The following is a 21058-nucleotide window of genomic DNA, read 5'->3' as shown; positions in this document are numbered from 1 at the left end:
GGCACACAAGAGTTCTTGATTAGGATGTTGTGATAGTGATAGAGAAGAAAGGGAGTGCAGTGGTAAGAAGGACCGAATATGCCACTGTTTGGACTAGGGAAGCATGAAATTCATAGTGTGGAGGATTCCTGTTATTGACGGTTTTTGCACAGTAAGTAGAATGTTTTTATTTTGATACCAAGCATAATCTTCTGATCATGTGCTTAAAAGACATCTTATTTTATAGGTATTTACAGTTGAAGAAATGATGCCTCATATCCAACACTTGAAAGGGGCACACAGTAAGAACCTGTTTCTTAAAGACAAAAGGAAGAAGAGTTATTGGCTGGTAACAGTCCTTCATGATAGGAAGATTAACCTGAATGATCTGGCCAAACAGCTTGGTGTTGGAAGTGGAAATTTGAGGTTTGCTGATGAAATGGCTATGCTAGAAAAGCTGAAAGTTGGGCAGGGCTGTGCCACACCTCTGGCTCTCTTCTGTGACCAGGGAGATGTGAAATTTGTCCTGGACTCTGCTTTTCTGGAAGGTGGATATGAAAAGGTGTACTTCCATCCAATGACAAACACAGCCACAATGGGCTTGAGCCCTGACGACTTTCTCACCTTTGTGAAGAAGACTGGGCATGATCCTATAATATTAAAATTGGATTAAACTAATGGGCCAACATTTTGAATAAAATGTAACTTTGGAAACTGTCAAGACTGTTTAAATTCCTTTGTTTAAAATTTATACAAAGTGTTGGAAAAATGAGTAGTATCCTTAAGCCCAATTGTGAGAAATCTTTGTTTTTATACATGTTCATTGGAGACAAAAGGACTTGAGAAGGAAACCCTTTGTTTTAATATACTGGCATCACAAAATCCCAGAGTTGGAAGGTCATTTGCTTTTAATCATCAACATTTATTAAGCACCTCCTACATACAAAGCCATGAGCTAAACAGTGGATATAAAGATTTCCCCAAGGAACTTTAGCTATTTGGGGGGAACATTCATGTATACAAAATATAATAACTAGGTAGCATGTGACAGGGGTAAGACCTGAAGTGCTCTAGGGGAAATTTGAGGAGAAAATACTTTTAGCTGGAAAAGATCAGATATAATACAAAAAAGATGTGGCACCTGACCTGAATGCTGGTCAATGAAGATGCTGAAAGGTGGCATCTTCTAGCAAAAGTGAGTTCAGGATATAACTAATAATCAACTTTGCCTGGAACCGTGTGCGAAGGGAAGTAATGTTAAATGAGACAAGAAAGGCACACTAACCAGCTGATGGAGTACTTTAAATGCTGGGCCAAGGCTTGAATAGTCAGGAAGACTTAATAAAAATTATTTAATTTTAGGAGTTAGAAGAGAGAACAGGTTGTTCAACCCCTACCTGTATAAGACCACCCCCATGTGGCAAAGTAACTGAGGAGTTAGGAAAGACCCCACCTTAAAAAGCCTCTTCAAAACTTACCGAGGTGGATGCATGGGGTGTTAACAATAGACACACTTCTCTAAGCCTCAATTCCCTCAAAATAAGGGGTTAATCATATCTTTAGTACCCATTTCATAGGCTTCTTGCAAAACTCAAGTGAAAATGAAAAAAATGTCAGTGTTCATTGTCAGGCTATCATGCCTAACAAGTGATCATCCAGCTTCTGCTGGGTGGTACAGTGGATGATAAAGTGCCAGACCTGGAGTCAGGAAGAACTGAGTTCAAATCCAGCTTACCAGTTGTGTGACCCTAGGCAAGTCACTTAGTATGCCTTGATTTCCTCAACTGTAAAATGAGGATAACAATCCCTACCTCTAAAAGTTGTTTTGAGGATCAAATGAGATAATATTTGTAAAGTGCTTAGCACAGTACCTTGCACATGAGAGGTCTTATATAAATGCTTATTCCCTTCCCTGCTTGAAAATTTATAAAAAATTAGATCCCAATTACCCTCAAAGGCAATCCATTTCACTTTTAGGTAGCTCTGTCAGGAAGTTTTCTGTCAAGCCTAAATTTGCCTCTACAATTTTTACAGCTTGGTTTTGAATTTGGCAGGGGGGCTTAAAGAGAAGAGAAACAGAACAAATTAAACCTTTTCTATAGCCCTTAAAATACTTGAAGACATCTAAGAATTACAAAATTTAAGAGTACATTTGCCCTAAATCTTTTCTAGGATAAACAATCACGGGTTTCTGCAACCAGTTTCTCATATAGCATCTGATCCTTCTTTACTAAAATTCAGGATAGACCCCCTTTAAATATAACTCTTCATTCTTAAAAAGATTGCTCCCAGTTTTCCTTTATGTTAATATCACTTCTAAAATAAACCACACTTGGATTTTTTCATCTTTTAAAAAACCCACTATATACAATCCAGCAAAAATCCCTCTCTGTCCCACAGTAAAGAATAGCAAAGTAAAAATTCTTATTGTGTTTATATCATTTCAGTGTTAGTTTACTGATTTACTTGATTATCAGACTAATACTAAAACTAAAGTCAGAAAGACATTCAATTTTGGAGATGAGGGTAGAGGGAAACTTAACAGGGAATGAATAAAACAAGTATTTATTACTCACTGGGTGCCTCTGGCACTGTGCTAAGCTCTGGGGATACAAAGATTTAAAAACAGTCCCTTGTCCTCAAGAAACATCCATTCTCATATTAGACAGCACAATGTAATAGTGGTGACCAGGAAAAGGAGTTTTGTTCTGTGAAGGAGTAGGAGAAGAGATAGTATGATGTTTGATGGTTTTTTTCTGTTAAGGGGTTTTGGGAGAGATAGTATGATGGACTAGTCAAGATAAATGGCTTGGATGGGACATAAAAGTGAAGCAGGGTTCGGTATCTTGGGCCAGGAATAGAGAGACCATGCTACATGGCTAATCCCTGATCCTAGTCCCTGCTGAAACTCCAAAGATGAGTGAACTTCCTTTGAATCAGGGTCCCTGAAGTCTGAAGAACCTGGGTTAGAGTTCCAAGTAGGGAGATATAGGTCAGTGGGAAATACATTACCTTTGTTTTTCCTATAAAAATGAGTTTCCTAGCTTTCTGGCCCAGAGGGGCTGCCTGAATAAAGGCAAACTGCCCTGGTTCCACATACTTCTACTCCATCAAAAATATTAAATTAGTGCCAGACTAAATAATAATTGAGAAAGAGAAAACTACAGTAAACAGTTTCTTCCACCCCAGAATTATGTACTAAACCAAGCCAGAATCCCATGGGCAATGGGAAAGGGGGCTGCCAACAAAGCCAGTGCTGGTGCATGCAAATAACCAGCAGCTTTCCAGCCCAGAAATATATGTAGCTTGGAGGTCCCTGTGTCCAGAGGCAGGTCAGGGTAGTCAGAAAGGTGGTGACCTTGGAAGCCCTAGGGAGCAGCAGTGGTCAGTGGCATGGCAGCACTTAGAGGTCCCTAGCAGTTTGTCCTGATCCTGAGATGCCACTGAAGGCTCTGAAGATCTAGCACTCTGAACCTCAAAGATCAAAGCAAGGCCTGATCCCAGGAACCAAGGAGGGCCAACTACTCCACCCAGTACTTTAGCAAAAGATGGAGATTAGCCCTGGCATAAAACTTCAGTTCAGGAACTAAAGCTAGAGAGATGAGTAAATCAAAGAAAATACCTACTAAAACATTAATGACTCCGTAAGATAGCAAGAAATATTAGAATATCAAAAAGATAGAAAAATTAGAAGAAAATTTAAGATATCTGATATAAAAAGCAACTGATCTGAAAAACAGGTTAAGTAAAAATAATTAAAAATTACTGGACTTTCTGAAAACCATGATTTTTTAGAACTAGAGTTCTTTATGGAGGAAAAAAAAAAAAGTGAAGATAGAACCCATTCATCACCTGCTATAAGAAGCTCCAAAAGTAAAAGTGAGGAAGGTCACAGGCAAAACCCACAGCTCCCACATCAAAAAATAAAGACAAAACAAAACAAACAAACAGAAAAAAACCTACAAGAATACAGAAAGGGGGAGTTCAAGTACCAAGTAATCAGTCAGGTTCCCATAGTATGTGGTAGCTACTACCGTAAATGAGAGGAGAACTTGGAATATAATATTCCCAAAGGCAAAAGATAGGTGCTTACAACCAAGAATAATACCCTGCAAAGATGAGCATCATCCTACAGATTCTTTAATGGAACAGAAAACTTTCAAACATTTCTGATAAAAAGGCCACAATCATGTAGGGACTTTCAAATAGAAACACAAGTCCAGAGAAACATAAAATTTATTTGAATAATGAAAGAGACTAATTGATGCTGTAGTGCCAACATTCTAATAGGGGAGGAAGAAACAAGTGTTCTGTCAAAACCTTAATGTAATCAAATGGTATTGAGTGAATTAAACAAGAAAAACAGCAGACCTGAGGATAAATTGGTTTTCTTCTAAAGGTTAGTCAATGAACATTTATTAAGTGCCTACTATGTTTCAGGCACTGTGCAAAGCCCTGGGCATACAAAAAAAACAGGCAAAAGATAGTCCTTGCCTTTGAGGAGCTCGTAGTCTAAAGGGATAAGACAACTAATACATACAAACAAGCTATATATAGTTTAAATAGAAAATAATAAGCAGCGGGAAGGCACGAGAATTAAGAGGTGTTTGGAAAGGCTCCCTGTAGAAGAATTTTAGTTAAGATTTGAAGTCTGGGAAGCCTCAACCAGGATGTCGAGATGAAGAGGAAAAGCATTGCAAGAAGGTGGGGGGCCGGGGGCCCAGCCAGAAAAAAAAAAACGCTGGGAGTCAAGAGATGAAGTGTATTGTTTACAGAACAGCCAGGAAGCTGATCAAAAAAGTACTCGGTGGGAAGAAGGTGAAGGACTGGAAAGAAGTGAGAGAGGGGAGGTAAGTTATGAAGGGCTTTGAATGATAAACAGAAGATTTTATATTTGATCGTGGAGTTAATAGGGAGCCATTGGAATTTATTGAGTAAGAGGGTAATGTGGTGGGACATGCATCTTAAGAAAATCACTTTGATGGTTTTAAGAGAGGAAAATAAAAGAGTGGCTAATAAGAGTAATATACACTAGTGTAGTGTGTAGGAAGAAAAGGGTAAAACTTGCTATTTCCCATAAATAGGGTATGTGACAAGAGATTTTAAAGTGATTACTATGTACCAGGCATTGTGCTAAAAGCTTTACAATTATCTCATCTGGTACTCACAACAATACTGGGAGGTAGGTGCTATTATTATTCCTGTTTTATAGATGAGGAAACTGAGGTACAGAAGTTAAGTGACTTGCCCAACTTCTCACAGTAGTTAAGTGTCTGAGACTAGATTTGAACTCAGGTCTTCCTAATTGCAGGCCCACTGTTCCACTCATTGAGCCACCTAACTGCCCCTCAATCAGTTTTGAAAGAAATATACAGAATTAGTTTATATTTTCCTCCTTTTGTGTTCAGCTGTATATATAAAAATGCTCTTTTGGGTGTTCAAATGAAAAAAAAAAGTTACCCAAAATGATGTTCTGAGACCAATTATAAAAATCTACTGATATTAATGGTTAATAATTATATGAAAAAAAGCTAAACCAGAGTAACAGTAGAGAGGAGTCTATTTTCTCTTAACACAGGTTCTCCAACCACCATACCCCTCCCAAACATAAATTTAAAGAAGCCTAGGATTAAAACTTCTAATCCAATCCCTTAGAGTTATGACTTGCTTAAGTTAGTAAGTAGCAGAACAAGGATTCAAAGTGTAGACCCCTTGATTTCAAGTCTAGTACACTTTCTGCTACAATACTGGGTTAAGTGTGGCTCCCTAAAGATGAACAAGTGTATCAAACTGTTTTCTCATATATAAATTATTTAAAGATTTGAACACCAAGTACACATCCAAATATTTGAACCAGTGATCCTGTGTCCATTTCCATCTATCTGAATAACTGTACCACTGGCTTATCCCATCCCCAAACTGAATGCCATGATAACTTTAACAGGGATTGAAAGCTGTAGTCTCAGAGGCTTGCTAGGATTTATTTTGGCATGCAAAGAAATCAGATATATACAGCTGGCTTCTATTTGCACTTTTTGAAACTTGGGAATATAGAATATAGCCCTCGTGGTACCAGAAGCAAGATGAAGTTTCAAGCTACCAAACTTGTTCAACAGCAGTTTGAACCTCTAGCACATACTGTACAAATCCTTAGCAGCTCATACTAGCACCTCCTTATTGAAGAGTTTAAAGAACTAACTTGAAACTAGTTGTAAAGGAAGCTTGAAGATAGCTGATGTCACTTGATTTCTTGTGAGTCTTATTTAATCTTAACCTTAGCCTAAGTGACTGATGAAGAGTTCAGGGAGAAGCAGGAATTATGGTTTTAGATGTAGATGATGTTATTTGTTCTTGAAATCTGTGTTTTCCTATTTTCTGATTTTGCTAATAAATCACGTTCTAAAATAAGGGGTCTCCTGAGGGAACATTTAGCCATTAATTAAGATCTTGTCCCCTTCACAAACATATGTTAAGAGATGGACAGGTAAACATTCTCATCTGGGATATTGGATGGGTTCATTAATAAAACTGATAGAGAGAACAAATAAGGAAATTAAAGAACAATGGGGAAAAGACTTCTAGTCTATTAGCCGTAATTTTATCTTATTCAAATTATGGAACATAGCAGCCACCCCTCAGAAACTTTTCTGTGGGGCTTCTGTCTATTTCCCCATGAACTTTAGTAGGGAGATGCAGGTTGGGCTAGAGGAGAGAGCTAGACTCAGACTGAAAAATCTAGTTTAAGTTCCACCTCTGACACATTGGCTGTGTGACTGCAAAAAAAAAAAAAAAAAAAAATCAATGAATCCCTTAGTGCCTCAGGCAACCTTAACATTAAATTGAAAAACACCTGCCTATATGCATTGGCATAGGAAATTTCCTCATCATTTGTTCTCCACATCAAAGAAACCAAAGGACTGGTCCATACCTCTGCCATTTTGTAGTAAGACAGGATTTTGGTTCATAGTATCCTAGATAGATCATTGCAGTCTGAATGGGGCTGCAATGGTAAAATACAAAATCTACAGTGATTAATCAACAGTGTTAACTGAAAGCTTACCTAGTACCTACGCACCATTAAAGACCTTGAATGACAAAATCCTTGCCTTCAAGGAGGCAGCTCAGAGCAATAGAAAGTGTGTTGGATTTACAGTTAGAGGACCCAGGCAAATCACTTAACCTCTTTGAGACTCAGTTCCTGTCATGTATATAAAATTTAATGGTTATACTACTAATCCCTTTTAGCTATAATGATTCTAAGACTTGTATATTAGGCTAGGGCAGCTAGGTGGTGCAGCAGATACAATGCTGGGCCTGAAGTAAGGAAGATTCATCTGAGTTCAAATATGGCCTCAGACACTTATTGGCTGTGTGAACCTGGGCAAGTCACTCAACCTTGTTTGCTTTAGCTTGCTCATCTGTCAAATGAGCTGGAGAAGGAAATGGCAAACCACTCCAGTATCTTTGCCAAGAAAACCCCAAATGGGGTCACCAAAAGTTGGAATGAAAAACGAAGGAACAACAACACATGAGGCTGAAGAAGTAATTTTAGGAAGCACCACCGATTAGATGGAGTACCTCTATAGGAAGATGACCAGCATGGCGAGGTGACTCAGAGTCAGGCTATGTGAATATTAGTTGAAGGCCCTGGGTATTAGTTAGGGGTTACATGGCAGTTGGACAATCTGAAAAGCTGTCATGTAGAAGGATTAGGCTTGTTTTATTTGACTCCAAAGGGCAGAAGTAGGAGCAATGGGTGGGAGTTACAAAGAAGCTTATGTAGACCAAGTACGACAATTATAGTTATACAAAATGGGAATTCTTTATCTCTGAATACTTCTCAAATGGAGAATGGATGACTATTTGTTGGGGATGGTGTAGAAAGGATTTTGGCTTTAAGTTGGACTAAATGACTGCTAAGGTCCCTTCAGAAAATGAGAATGGAATGATTTCACAAACTAGAGAATAGCTGTTTCTAACATGAGAAATTTTAAAAATGTTTCCTTAATCATGTTAAAATCTATTGTTAGACAGATATTGAGGGATTCAAAATGACATTTTTGTTGTTCCAAATTGCCACACAGCTAAAATTAATTTCAGTTGTTTTAATGATGATCACTAGTTATAAAAAATCACTTATATCTTGAGTTTGTTTAGTCAATATAGATAACAGAGAACTTCAAATTAACAATCAAATTTTAAAAGAATACCTAAGTCAAAAACTAAAATTTCAAGAAATGAATATAAAGAAAAATAAGAAACAGAACAGCAGATTGATTTCCATAGCTTTCAGGCATCATCGAATAATCAAATCATTTACCACAACCCCAAATTCCCAACAACATGTTTTAAAGGAAATGTTACAGAATGTGTATTATTTGATTTGGTATTTAATAACAATTATAAGTACAATGGCAGCCATTTAAAAGAGAGCCCTTGATAAAGAAAAGATAATTTTAAATAAGAAAGTTTTGTTAAAGGTTGTTATAAGTGCCATTTTACCCATAAGCATTCCTTTTAAGGCATTTCCATTATTGTCAAACTATCTAAACATATACAGAAAGGTTTACATTTGATAATGGGCTCCTTTTTTGAACCTGCGTTATTATTAGTTCCAAACAAAGATTAAAGAAAAGAAAAATACAATTTGGGATTAAATGTAGCCAAAAAAGAAACATCTTTTCATAAGAAGCAACATAAAAATCCTTAAGTCATTTATTACACATGCTCCCCAACATATTTCCAGTTTTGTTTTTTTGTTTTGCAACACATTTTTCACTCCTAACAAAGTATTAGCTAACAAAGTATGGGACATGAGAAGTGGCTGCAATTCAATAATGAGCACAGTAAATTTTAAACAGGGTTTTACCATGCCCTGGCATGAAAGGTGCTACATACCTGTTTCATTTAACTCTTTGGTAATTACCAATCCAAAAACTTGGACCAAAAACTTCCATATATGCCTCTAAGTGAAGCACTATCCAGCAGAATCTTCTATGGTTACCAGAAACGAGATGATTACCCTACATGTTGAATTATTTGTTTTTCTAGGGACTGAGCTGTTGATTCAGGTGAGACTGGAATACTGAACAAGTAGGCCAGAGGAAAAAATGTCATTTCAGATTCCAGTGGAGTAGATGTGCAATTTGACAGAAAGTGTTGTCCACCTAATAAGGTTTTCTCTTGAAACCATTTTAGGGAAAAAATGGGAAATTTTTGTGGCTGTCATCTCCAATGAGTTTCCCCTCCCATTTTCAAAGGGAACAAAAAAGGCATCAAGTACAGTTTAAAACAATTTAGGGACCTTGATGTTTCCCTTTGGTTGCTTTCTTCCAGGCTATTTTTTTAGGTTAAATTTCCAGCCTACTTAGAATGGTACTATTTGGATTGCCTTTAAGTTCTTTCCACTTCTAAGGCTACACTATTTTTAAGTAACTTAGAAGGATCCCTTTTTTAGAGTATTAATGTTGCAGGAAGGTCAACCTATGATTACTGGACCCCTCTGGTGGGCCACCTCCAACTTATCATGTGGCAAATTTCAGTGATGGCCCCAGGACATGTGCTATTTGCAAAGCAGATGAAATTTTTTTTGGGGGGTGCAGGGAGGCAATCAGGGTTAAGTGATTTGCCTAGGGGCACACAACTAGTGTCAAGTGTCTGAGGCTGGATTTGAACTCAGGTCCTCCTGACTTCAGGGCCAGTGATCTATCTACTGCGCCATCTAGCTGCCCCAAGCAGACACAATTTGATAGAAATCTAAGTCTCTTTTAATTGAATAATTTAACTAAAACATAATTTTTACTTTTATTTTCAAATTTATTACTTGAAATTTATGTTTATTACATGTAAGTTTCTTTAGATTGGGGTGCTATCTACTGCTCGTTTGAATCTTTTAGTCTAAGAAGCCATTTTGGTCACCAAATAATGTAAAAACAATGTTTTGAAAGCCCACAGAATAGATTTGAAACTTTGTCTCTGGTGCAGTTTCATGTTTTAGAACAATTCTTTATGTTTACATGGCACCTTTCATCCAAGGGCATCAGAGTTGTTTTAACCTTACAATATCATATGGTAGCAAATAATGTTTTAGGAATGGAAAAATCAAAACCAAGTAAAAGTGGCATTAAGGATAAACCCAAGTTACCTTATTTTTTTTTTTTTTATTAAAACATCATGCTGTCTCTCTATAGTGGAGTTTGGGTTTCTCTGAGAGTAAACAGTATGTAAGTACAATATCATTAGTAGCAATCACACAACAAAAAGAAACTTCTTGTATGACTGCTATATTAGCGATCAAACAAGCAGTTCATAAACCACATACAGAAATACATCATCAAATATGGAAATATCTTAAAAATGTCTTTGTACCTGATACTGAGAGCCTAAGAAGTAAAGGGCTAACATTAAAAAAAAACTTATTTCTCATTTCAAACTTGTATGAATGTTAAGAAACTCTGTATAAATGCAGACTGAGGTTGAATAATCAATTCCCATTAATAGGCATTTTCATTTCTGTATTAAGAAAATAAAACTGTCATTAATATAAAATGGGAATTACTACAAAGTCCACGTATATTTCCTTGGGTTAACTAAATTTATTCTTTTGTGCTTCTTGCAAATGTTTAGGGTAACAAATGCATACAAATATTTCAAAAGTACCAATAATAGCTATCAATTTTAATGTAAGATTACAAAGGACAAAAAAGTCTTTTTATTAATAAATGATTCTCAACAATTAAATGGGTTCCTGGCAAAATGCAGATCACATGAAATTATTTACATTATCTTTTGCCATAAGAAAACCTCTTAAGCAAAAGTCAGCTCTCATGTAAAAAGAACAAAAACTAAAAAACCTCAATATCAAAGAAAGAAAATGAGTTTAAATATTTAGAGTAAGACAGCTTTATCCTGGGAATGCCATATGCTGGGGGAGTAAAAGTGTGGGGGAGGAGGAAGGGAAACCACCTTATTTTTAAAAGTTCCAGAAAATCACTCATTAACCGGCTTACATCCACATCCACGTATGTTTGCTTAGTGTTCTTTGATGATGAATGGTGAACATGGAAAGCATATGAATTTCAGTGCTAATTTTTAATAACTCCTATTTTATTATAGAGTTCTCAGACACGTCTTCTCATAAACTCAATGTTTCTTGTAGTATGCACCAAAATAATTGGAAGGATTTTTAAAAGAGTAACATCATGCAGTCTGCCAACCAAAAATAGGCAGTGACATGCCAATTTTTTTTTGTACCTGGATATATAGTACAATCCACAAAATACAACAGCATTAATTCAGATTTACAGAACTAAATATAAATGGCTAGATTTGGGCTAATTAGCAGAAGCATTAAGCAATCAATGGCTAAATTCATGAACAAATGATGAAAGCAGATTGTTCTTGGAGTAATTCTTGAAACAATAAAACACTTGGTTCTCAGGGAGAGGAGAACTGTCCTTTATTCAGTAGATCTTAACAGTTCAAAGTGCTATAAGTCCTAAGACCTTCTAAAAATTTTGGCAGTTGATTCCAGTAGTGTTCCTTGATTCAAGGAAGGAAGAAAGGAAGGTTTGCATTTCTTGCCTGCTCTATTCACGAAGGATTGTTAAAAGTTCCCTTAAGGTTTTTTTTTGTTTGTTTTAAATGACTTCTACAGTTGGCTGTCTTGTTACTTCAGAAATAAAGGCTTCATACTGAGATACTGAAGGACACTTTCTCTGTTTAGTTAAAAGGTAGAAAGAAGAAAGAAAATATGAGAAAAGCTTAAAAGGTTTCAAGAGATCTAAAATACAGAATAGGTACTGAAGAACTAGCAGCATGCACCAGACAAATTTTAATAGAGATAAGAAAGCGACAGAATGACAGACACAATTTTTCCCAGAAGAGTTTAAAAATATCAAACCTTCAAAATATATACTACTTTACCAAAATTACCAATCAGTTTCTCCAATAATTATACTTTGTTTGTGAAAACAATTTTTCCCCTCCGGTTGTAAGAAAAAGGCACTCAATTACAACTTTTTAGATGTAGATGTCTTTAAATTTTCAGAAGCTGATTTTTAAAAAATATCAACTTAAGTAAACAATTCTAGAAAGCTATTAAATAGCAAGATTAAATTTATATAAAGAAAATGTTATTTTGCAGACCACTCTCCCTTTCCTCCCCTCTCCATCCAAACAAGTACTTTTAGGGAAGGCTTTTTTTGCTCCTTGCCCAGGTAGGCAAAACAAATGACAGCAATATATTATGACTTTAATAGTAAAGAGAGAAAACCGATTAATTAAGCAAGCAATATTTACATCTGTTAATGCAATGTGCACTTATTCTCACACTTAATGCTGTTAGTTTTTTGTTTTTTGTTTTTAATAAATGAGACTAATCTCATTTACATTTTGGGCAGGAAACTCACCACTTGGCCCACATCTCATCTAGTGGGGGTAATAGAATTAGGAGCTTTGTTGCTCCCTAGACCTGCTTTTTGAATTCCTGCTTTCCTGTATAGTGTCCACATCTGCAGGAAAAAAGCATTTTATGTTATTTAATTAGCCAAGGATTAAAACACATCACAGTTCATGGAAATGATAAACCAAAAGAAAATCCCATCGAGCAGAGAAAAGGAAAAACACAAAAAAATATAAATACACACACACACACACACACACACACACACACACACACACACACAAAACTGCCTAGTGATTTTTTTGGGCAGTGTTAATCTGAATTAATGCTTTTTTTTTTAATTCAAAAAGGATATAATTATTACCAAATAAAATTTATATTTTCAACTTTTTAATGTCTAGTAGGTTTAAGTATTACATTTATTCACTTGAATGGTTGTGTTGTTTGTAAAGCAGAAAAAAATTCTTGCATGCAATAGATAAAACATGCATAATGCAATATCTTTATTCTTTACTAATAAAAATAAGAGTTCAAGAAAACCTAATAAGGGAAAAACATAATTGCTCATAGCAAACAACATCTAAAATTTGCTTTGGACCAAGAATGTTTACTACAATGAATGCAAGATACTAAAAGTGGAAATGATTTCTTGGAATCTGGGCCTGAAATGTTTCAGATGCATTAGGTTTCTCATCTGTAGAATGAAGAGGTAGAGCTCTAAAAATGCAATGGTTCTGTAAGACAGAAAAATACAGGTACAAAATTTTTAGTGTTTTGGAGCAAGCTTTTGATTGTCTTTACAGGGGCTGATGGTCTCTGAGGAAAATTCTGTCTTCAATTCTCAATTATTTCAAAAAACTGATGCATAGCACCGTCATTTATTATATGTAATATCTGTGTCTGAATGTGTATTCTGAGTAGTACATATATACGCAAACATACATATACACACATATGCAAAGTACATATTTATAACTATGTAAAAATAGCTCCTCAGAAGTAAAATCTTTCAGATAAACTTCTAAATTTTTTTTAGTGCTTAAATATACATGTAGTAATCCAGGAGTGTTCTCATAATTCAAACCTGAGTAGGCTAATAAAGCTCTCCTTGAAAAGTTGAATATTTAAACAGTGGCACAGGACAATATCTGAAGTGCCATTACTTTTTAAAATGGACTACTGTGCCTATTTTGATGCTATTACTTTTGTAACAGGACATTAAAGGAATAAACTAGGCTAGTAAATGAATGCAAATGAATAAAGTGAGTCAGATTTAGCTATTTATGGACATGTTGATTTCTTAAAAGTTTAATCTGCCAGTGGATTAGTTATTAATATAATATATTCTTTGTGTTTTAAGTTAATGTCTTAAGACCTTTTAAGGTAAAGATTCTGAGTAGACTCATTATACCTAAAATAATATCAATTATGATAAAGCTACAAAGATGGACACATTATGGTATGTTCTTCATAAATTTAGAGACATCTACATCTATGTAAGCATATTTGTTGTTTTTACAAGTTGCATGGGTTGAATCTGCTTTTTAGGTTATAGTAACAATAGCAATGAACACTGAAAATACTGAGATTGTGTTATGAAAGTGGCACAGAAAAAGACTCATTCCTCATGTAGAAAATGTGTTTGGAAGGAGGATAAAATATGAGGGGTACTGATTATCTCTCTATATTACATCTGTAGCAAGACTCTTTTTAGGGATAACTGACTATGAAACATATAGGAAGCCAAAAAACATGGAATGGGATTGGCCTAGTCCTTTCAAATACTGTCCTATGATTATAGAAAGACTAATATCTAAAATATGCTTTATTAAGCAAAGGATCTCTAGAATTTTTGTTTTTTATTTATTTTTCTCTGATAATTTTCTTTTATTTAAAAAGTCCCACTTCAAGATATATTTTTCTGGGCACCAGATTAAACTGCTTTTGGCCATAATCAGGTCGAATAAGCTCATAAAAATAATTAAATAGCAGATCTGAAGTCCAATTTGCTTTCTGGAAGGAATCGGATCAAAGTTGCAATTTTATAGTTTTAATAACTTGTCCCATATATACAAAAATAGTTATGCCATTACTTTTCAAAACGGCAAAAAATTTGAAAACAGCTCATCAATTAGAAACTGGCTACACAAACTGTGGTATTTGAATGTAATGAGGTATTACTGTACCCAGGAAACAGTGAATATGCAGAATTCAGGGAAAGTTGGGAAAGTTTATCTCAAGTGATGCTGAGTGAAGTAAGCAGATACAAAGGGAACAATTTAAAAGATAACCACAATAAGGTAAAAGAAAACAATACTGAAAGATATCAATGACCAAATTTGCTTCCGAGGAAGTCTGACAAAGAGGTAGTAGACTACAAAAGTGGATAGAGGCATATATAGTTTGTCACATATGACCAAAGTGTTGATTTGTGTGTTGTTTTTTTTTAATCTTTACATCTTTGTTATAAGAGGGCATTCTATTCTGTGTAAGAGAAGTCGTTGAGAAGTGACAGACATGTTGAAAAAAAAACCCAATAAAACATTTATCTATTAAAAAAAGAACGAGATATCCAATTTGACTGGCTCTACTTTCAAAGACATGCTGTACCTGAGTTATTGGACAAGTAATTTTTCTCAAACTCTTTCTACTAAAAAAAAAAATCCCACAAAAACTTGCTAGCATATACTTAAATATAAAAAATCATACTGTGTACAAAGAAGGTAATATTAAAAACTCTGAATTATAATTTTAGAGGTTTAAGCATAAATATTGAAAAATTTTCAAAATCTTCATTTTTACTAACAAATATTTTATTTCAAATAGTGATCATAGAGCTAATAAACTCTAAAGATTTCTTATACTCCATTTTCTAATTTATGTTTTTTAATATTAGTAAAAGTAAGAATTCCACCACAATGTTATGACTGTTTATTATCATTACTATACTAAAAAAGTAAAGAAAGTTATTGTACTGTTTGATTCTATGGAAAAATTCATCTTAAATAGAAATAATAGTATTGAGCAATTCTGTACACCATAGAGGATTGAAAGAGTATGAAAAAAATTAAGGAAAATGTTCCTAGTTACAATTAATTTTATTAAGCACTCAAAAAACTCATTCATGTTTGAGTGTTAACAATGCCTCAAATTTGAACAATGTTTATAAATATGGATCCTGTGTTTCATATTTGCAATGCAAACTAGTTGTTTGAATTAACTATAATTTGCACAAAAAAGCAAAATGACAAGACATATGCCATAAATAACTGGTAAAAGACTTGGAAATCTCCCTATATGTTTTTCTCATTAGTACTGTACATGTGCAAGATGAAATATGTATATTCTACAATAAAAGAGAAAATGAATCTTCTGACTTAGTTGTATAAAGTATATATAGATAATGCAACCAAAAAAGGAGAACACAATTTAGAAGTAATTTCTTTTGCTAAAATTTAGTTCAGAGGTTCATTCTTCATAGCATGGCATGCAATTTCTTTAACATGCTCTAGGTAAAACAAAGGTAACAAAATATTTTTGTCATATGATAAACAAAAATATGAAACATTAAGCTTGGATTGTTAAGGCTGGCAAAGGCATGCAAAAATATACAGTGCAATTAATATTTCATGCAAGCTTTGGTGTGGTTACAATTTTACATTCATACACATGCTGAGCACGATACCACCATTCAAAAATAAAACGTAAACCTAACCACAAAAGGCTTTTCAGTAGAAAGCTTCCTAAATTAGGTAACAGATCACACGAAGCACATGAGATGACACACATTTCAAATTTTGCGTTTTTTATCATACACAACCATATTCATACCAAACAGTTTGATTATCTTCGGAGACCAATAATGGGGCTTCTGTCTCACCAGGATTTAGACATGAAAGAGTAGTAATTTCACTGCTATTTAGAGAAGACTGTGGGTTACTATTAATAACCTTCTGGTTCTCAGAAGGCTGTTCATTATCTTTCTGTACAGCTTTAAGCGATGAGACAAATGTCTGATCATTAGTTTGGATGGCTGGTCTTTGGGGCAACCCACTTATGTTACTAACTAATTCTGTATTCAGGGATAAAAATGGCTGGGCTATATGAGTAACAGAAAAGGGTGTTGCACTTTCACTAGCTGATATTCCCACTATATCACTACACACATTAATGGCTGCAAAAGTTTTGTCATGAAAATTCGACCTTTCAATTCTTAAATTTCTAGTTTGAGCAGAGGTAGACGTGACATAGGTTGAATGCATATCTGTGATTAAATCACTTTGTGAATGGGAATCTATAGTATTTGTGGAACTGCAAAATAAATCAGGGGGCTGTTGGTGTACACAGTACTCACTAGATGTTGATGGGTTGTTATCAGCTGTAGTTGGTGATGGATCAATTGACACAGGCTGTCTACTGTCCTTGGACAAAAAGTCATGAATGCTTGTCCTTCGGGTAGTCCCCTCAGCTGTAGAGATCACACTGCTTGCACGAGGTAAAGTAGCATAAGGGTTACTATCTTTTGATTGTCGTTGTGATATAAAGGTTTCTTTTACTAACTTGACCTTTCCTTGAGTACTTGATGTAGATTTTCCTGGAGAACTAATGAAGTAAGAATCTTCAGTTTTTCGAGGACTAGGCCTTACAAACTGTTCAGCTTTAGTTGACCGTCCATCAGAGAAGTCAGCTATGGTTTTTCCACTTATTGACCTGACAAGACCACAGCTAACTGCCTTTTCTCTTGCCATAAAGTCAGGAGAGACAGATAAACTTTTCATTACTTCATCTAAAAGATTTTCTTGGCTTGAAGACTTCATCTGTAATAATAACAACAATAAAATCAGTAACAGACTAATGGTTAACCGTATGCTACTTTTTTGATATATTACTGCATTTAATTACAAATTAACATTTTCAATGTTTTTATGGCAAATATCTATTTGTATGTAAAGGCAAAATGTGTGGGTGTTTTAAGTTTTATATTTAATGTAAAGAGCAGAGGAGTAACAGGCCCTGACCTGAATTTTTAAGACCTGACTACAACTAGACTCTGATACTAACTGCTGCCTATGGGCAAATCACTTCACCTATCCGAGTCTCATTTTCTGCATCTGTAAAATGGTGACAATGATATGTGTACTATCTATATCACAAAGTTGTTGTGAGGAAAGTTCTTAAAAGGGTTAAGCAATGTATATATGCAAGTTATTCACATGGACTTCTGCTTTCTATGAAAACGATACACCTCTCTTTTGGCACACCTATAATGAATAGCAACAGCTAGAATAGCATATAAGACAAGCTTACAAAACTTAGATTAGAGCTCAATGTCCTTCCTCAAATGTGTTAAAAAAGAACTTTTATATTATACAATACTCCAGATGTGATATAATAAATCTGACCGGAATTAATTTAAATTTTGAATATGAGAATTAATAAGGCTTTATAGTAGGGTTTTGTTTTTTTGGGGGGTAAGACAATGGGGTTAAGTGTCTTGCCCAGGCTCAAACAGCTAGTTGCTGTCAAGTGTCTGAGGCCAGATTTGAACTCAGGTCCTCCTGACTCCAGGGCCACTGCTCTGCACCACCTAGCTGCTATGGTAGAAATGTCTGAAAAATAACTTAACACTGGCTCAATCCAGCTGAAAAATATTTAGAATTATTGCTATACAGATACAGATTTGCTAGAAAACTACTAATACATACTCATTTCTCCCAATTTGTGCATTCTCAGATAAGATGAACCTTTTTGCCCATGGCCTTGATTTGATGAAGAATATTCTTTTTTTTGTACATAAAATACATAGTATTGTATAATATAAACCTAAATTTTACAATAAAAGAAAAAGAAAAAAAAACAGACTTCTTCTCTGGTATGAAGAGAGGCCCCAAAAAATTTTATGTGGATTTTCCAAATCGGAGGGGCACAATGAAGAACTAATCTGCCTCTGGGAAGAGGTTTAGAGATGCTGTGTTCTATGAATGTGCATATTACTACCTAACTGGTAAGAAGGAAACTGTTAAGGATTACTTAACCCGTGAGTATGGTTGGATAGCATGAGTACAGAATGCAGTGCCACGTCACAAAACTGCCTTCCAGAATCTCCACCTGGATGTCAAATAGGTATCTTAAACTAAACATCCAAAATGAGATTATCTTTTTCAAAAAGAGTTTATCTTTTCTTACCAAATCTATCCCTCATCCCAACTTCTCTTCTTTGTTTTTGCTGAAGGCACCACTCTCCTTCTAGGGTTATGATTTCAAAGTTATCCTCTACTCTCTCTAACCCTCCATATCTAATCAGTTGCAATTGGCTTTCAATTCTAGGTCTACAACATCTCTTGAATCAGTCTCCTCTCCTTTTGAACAACTACCACTCAAGTTAAACCCTCATTGAATCTCATCTGGACTACTGTAATAGTCTCCTAAATAACTTCTCTGCCTCTAGTTTAACTCCTCTCCAATCCCTCCATAAGGTGGCCAATTCTGATATTCCTAAAGCTCAGGTCTAGTCATGTCACTCCCTTGTTCTCTATTATAAAATACAAACTATTTTTGTCAAGAAAAACTGGATTCAAATCTTGCCTCTGATGCACACAAGTCACTTAGGCCTTAGTGCCTTAGACGTTAACTTACAACAGAGCTGCCACTATGTCCCTTATAAACTTCATTCATGCAAATGAAATTAGAGAGCCAGACTTTATTAGCCTTATTAAAAGATGGTAGCTAACTGCTTCTCAGTTTTCATTCCAGTTTTGTCACTACTTGCCATTGTCATGTAACCTCAGGTCCACCAATATATAATGGGTAGTATGATGCCTAAACATATTTTATACTGGCATCTTTTACATTACATGGTTCATACACATTAGCATAAACCATTTTTGTTCACAATTAAACCTATATCCTCCTCACAAAAAAAAATTTACTCATATACACACATGAACACACAAATATGTGATATACACACACATATATAGAACTAGCCGTGAAATTTCAAAAACTCCTTTTTGCCACTCAACTAGAAAACAAAATAGAAAATCTTCAATTATAAAAACAGCTGTGCCCCTTCAAAAGTAAGTTGTTTGTTGTTGTTTTCCCCTATACTAGCATAATGAAATTGTTAACATCCTTAAAAATCTTTTCTTTGTACCTCACCTGTATTGAGGTAAGCTTGTTGCTTTCTTCTAAAAACTGTTGTAGAGTAACCACTTCACTCCCAGGGGAACCAGTTTTCATCTTGTGATGTGCTCGGCTATCTAGTGTTTCAGGCATTTTATGCTGGAGCACAGGACTTGATCTGGTATATCGTTTCAAGTACTGGATTGGACTGCTGCTACTACTGGACCACGCCTCATGTTCTTGAAGTAGGCTAAATTCTCCACTGCTGTGGCTTTGTGGTCTGCTTTGACTATTAACTGCACCTGCTTTTAGAGCAAATAGTATTAAAAGTTCTTCAACAGAAATAAGGCAGAAACCATTCAAATATTATTTATTTGTCTGGGTCCTCATTTTAACCATAGCTATACTTACCCTCAAACTTTATTTCAGAAATGGTTCTGAAAACATGCTACCAACATTTTAAAGGTGTCACTAGATTGTGGTTTTATTATTTAAAAAATTATTTACACAAATAATTTAAAAACAGTTCATAATTTAGCCTATACAAGAAAAATTCTAAGCTTCATTTATTAGTATTTATGAATAAATCACAGAAAAAGCATTCAGTAAGGAAGTACTATGTGCAAAAGAACTGTGTTAAGTTCTGGGGATACAAATAGAAAAGTAGGAATAAATACTTAAAATGTTCTGAAGAATATCAGAAGCCAATTCTAATTGCTGACAATTCTAAGTTGCTGACTTTTTTTTTCTAATTTTATGCAGTTAAATAAAATTCTTTTTTTATCCTTTGAAAGCTGACAGGTTCATCTTTTTACTTAGAGAAGTTCTTCTGTTCTTATATAAACTATGTTGTTGCTCAGTCATCTCTGAGTCTTTGTGACCCTATTTGAAATTTTCTTGGCAAAGATACTGGAGTGATTTGCTATTTCCTTCCCCAGCTCATTTTAAAGATGAGCAAACTGAGGGAAATAGGGTTAAGTGACTTGCTCAGGGTCACAGAGCTAATAAATGTCTGAGTCTGCATTTGAACTCAGGTCTTTCTGATTCCAGGCCCAGCACTCTATCCACTGAGCCACCTAGAAAATAAAAATATCAGAAATCTAAACAGTATATTTATAAAGCAAAATAAAATAGAGACTTGATACCTCCAATAACTAAAGAGCAATACAGAAAGAACACAGAAAACCTGGGTTCTGATACCAATTTTGCCCTTTAATTAGACGTGTGACCCTGTACTTACCAAGTAACTAAGGCCTCCTGAAACTTGTTTCCTTCTATGTAAAGATGAGAACATAGGAATAATAACATCTGCTTTATCTACTTTGTGGGACTTTGTATATTGATATTTATATGAAAATACTTTGTAAGCTGTAAAATGTTATACAAATGTAAAGTGGTATTAGATATTTCAAAACAAAAAAAAATTTACCTTAAAAAACTAAAAGTGTTTTAAAAACTGGCTTTTATTATATATAACTGATTTAGTTCTATATTGGTGTGCAGATATTTAAATGCAATAACTGAAATGACACTGAACAACCCTATAAACTCTAA

At 34.9% G+C, this 21058-nt stretch overlaps 2 protein-coding genes across 11 annotated transcripts in view; one reads left to right on the top strand and one right to left on the bottom strand.

Annotated features, from left to right (window-relative positions):
* Window positions 1–700, top strand: part of LOC114045192 (prolyl-tRNA synthetase associated domain-containing protein 1) — a 2422-nt gene extending 1722 nt beyond the window's left edge. Inside the window, exon 2 of the mRNA XM_027865038.1 lies at window positions 227–700. Coding sequence (XP_027720839.1) covers window positions 227–652 — 426 coding nt within the window. The 3' untranslated portion in view covers window positions 653–700. The remainder of the gene's footprint in view (window positions 1–226) is intronic.
* Window positions 701–10099: 9399 nt separating this feature from the next.
* CCDC88A (coiled-coil domain containing 88A) overlaps window positions 10100–21058 on the bottom strand; it is a 172798-nt gene continuing 161839 nt past the window's right edge. For 5 of the 10 annotated variants that reach the window (XM_027865050.1, XM_027865055.1, XM_027865054.1 and 2 more), the window contains 2 exons: window positions 19541–19809; window positions 15349–17199 (listed from right to left, as the gene is read on the bottom strand). In XM_027865050.1, coding sequence (XP_027720851.1) covers window positions 16192–17199; window positions 19541–19809 — 1277 coding nt within the window. In that variant the 3' untranslated portion in view covers window positions 15349–16191. Of the gene's footprint in view, window positions 11697–12389; window positions 12492–15348; window positions 17200–19540; window positions 19810–21058 lie in introns of those variants that run through there. The other 5 variants (XM_027865057.1, XM_027865058.1, XM_027865060.1 and 2 more) reach the window with 2 other exon arrangements.

This window comes from Vombatus ursinus, unplaced genomic scaffold (genome assembly GCF_900497805.2).
Source record: "Vombatus ursinus unplaced genomic scaffold, bare-nosed wombat genome assembly UNPS02014778.1, whole genome shotgun sequence".
Taxonomy (NCBI): domain Eukaryota; kingdom Metazoa; phylum Chordata; class Mammalia; order Diprotodontia; family Vombatidae; genus Vombatus; species Vombatus ursinus.
The sequence above is the reverse complement of the archived record's forward strand: the minus strand, read 5'-3'. Positions and strand labels throughout refer to the sequence as shown.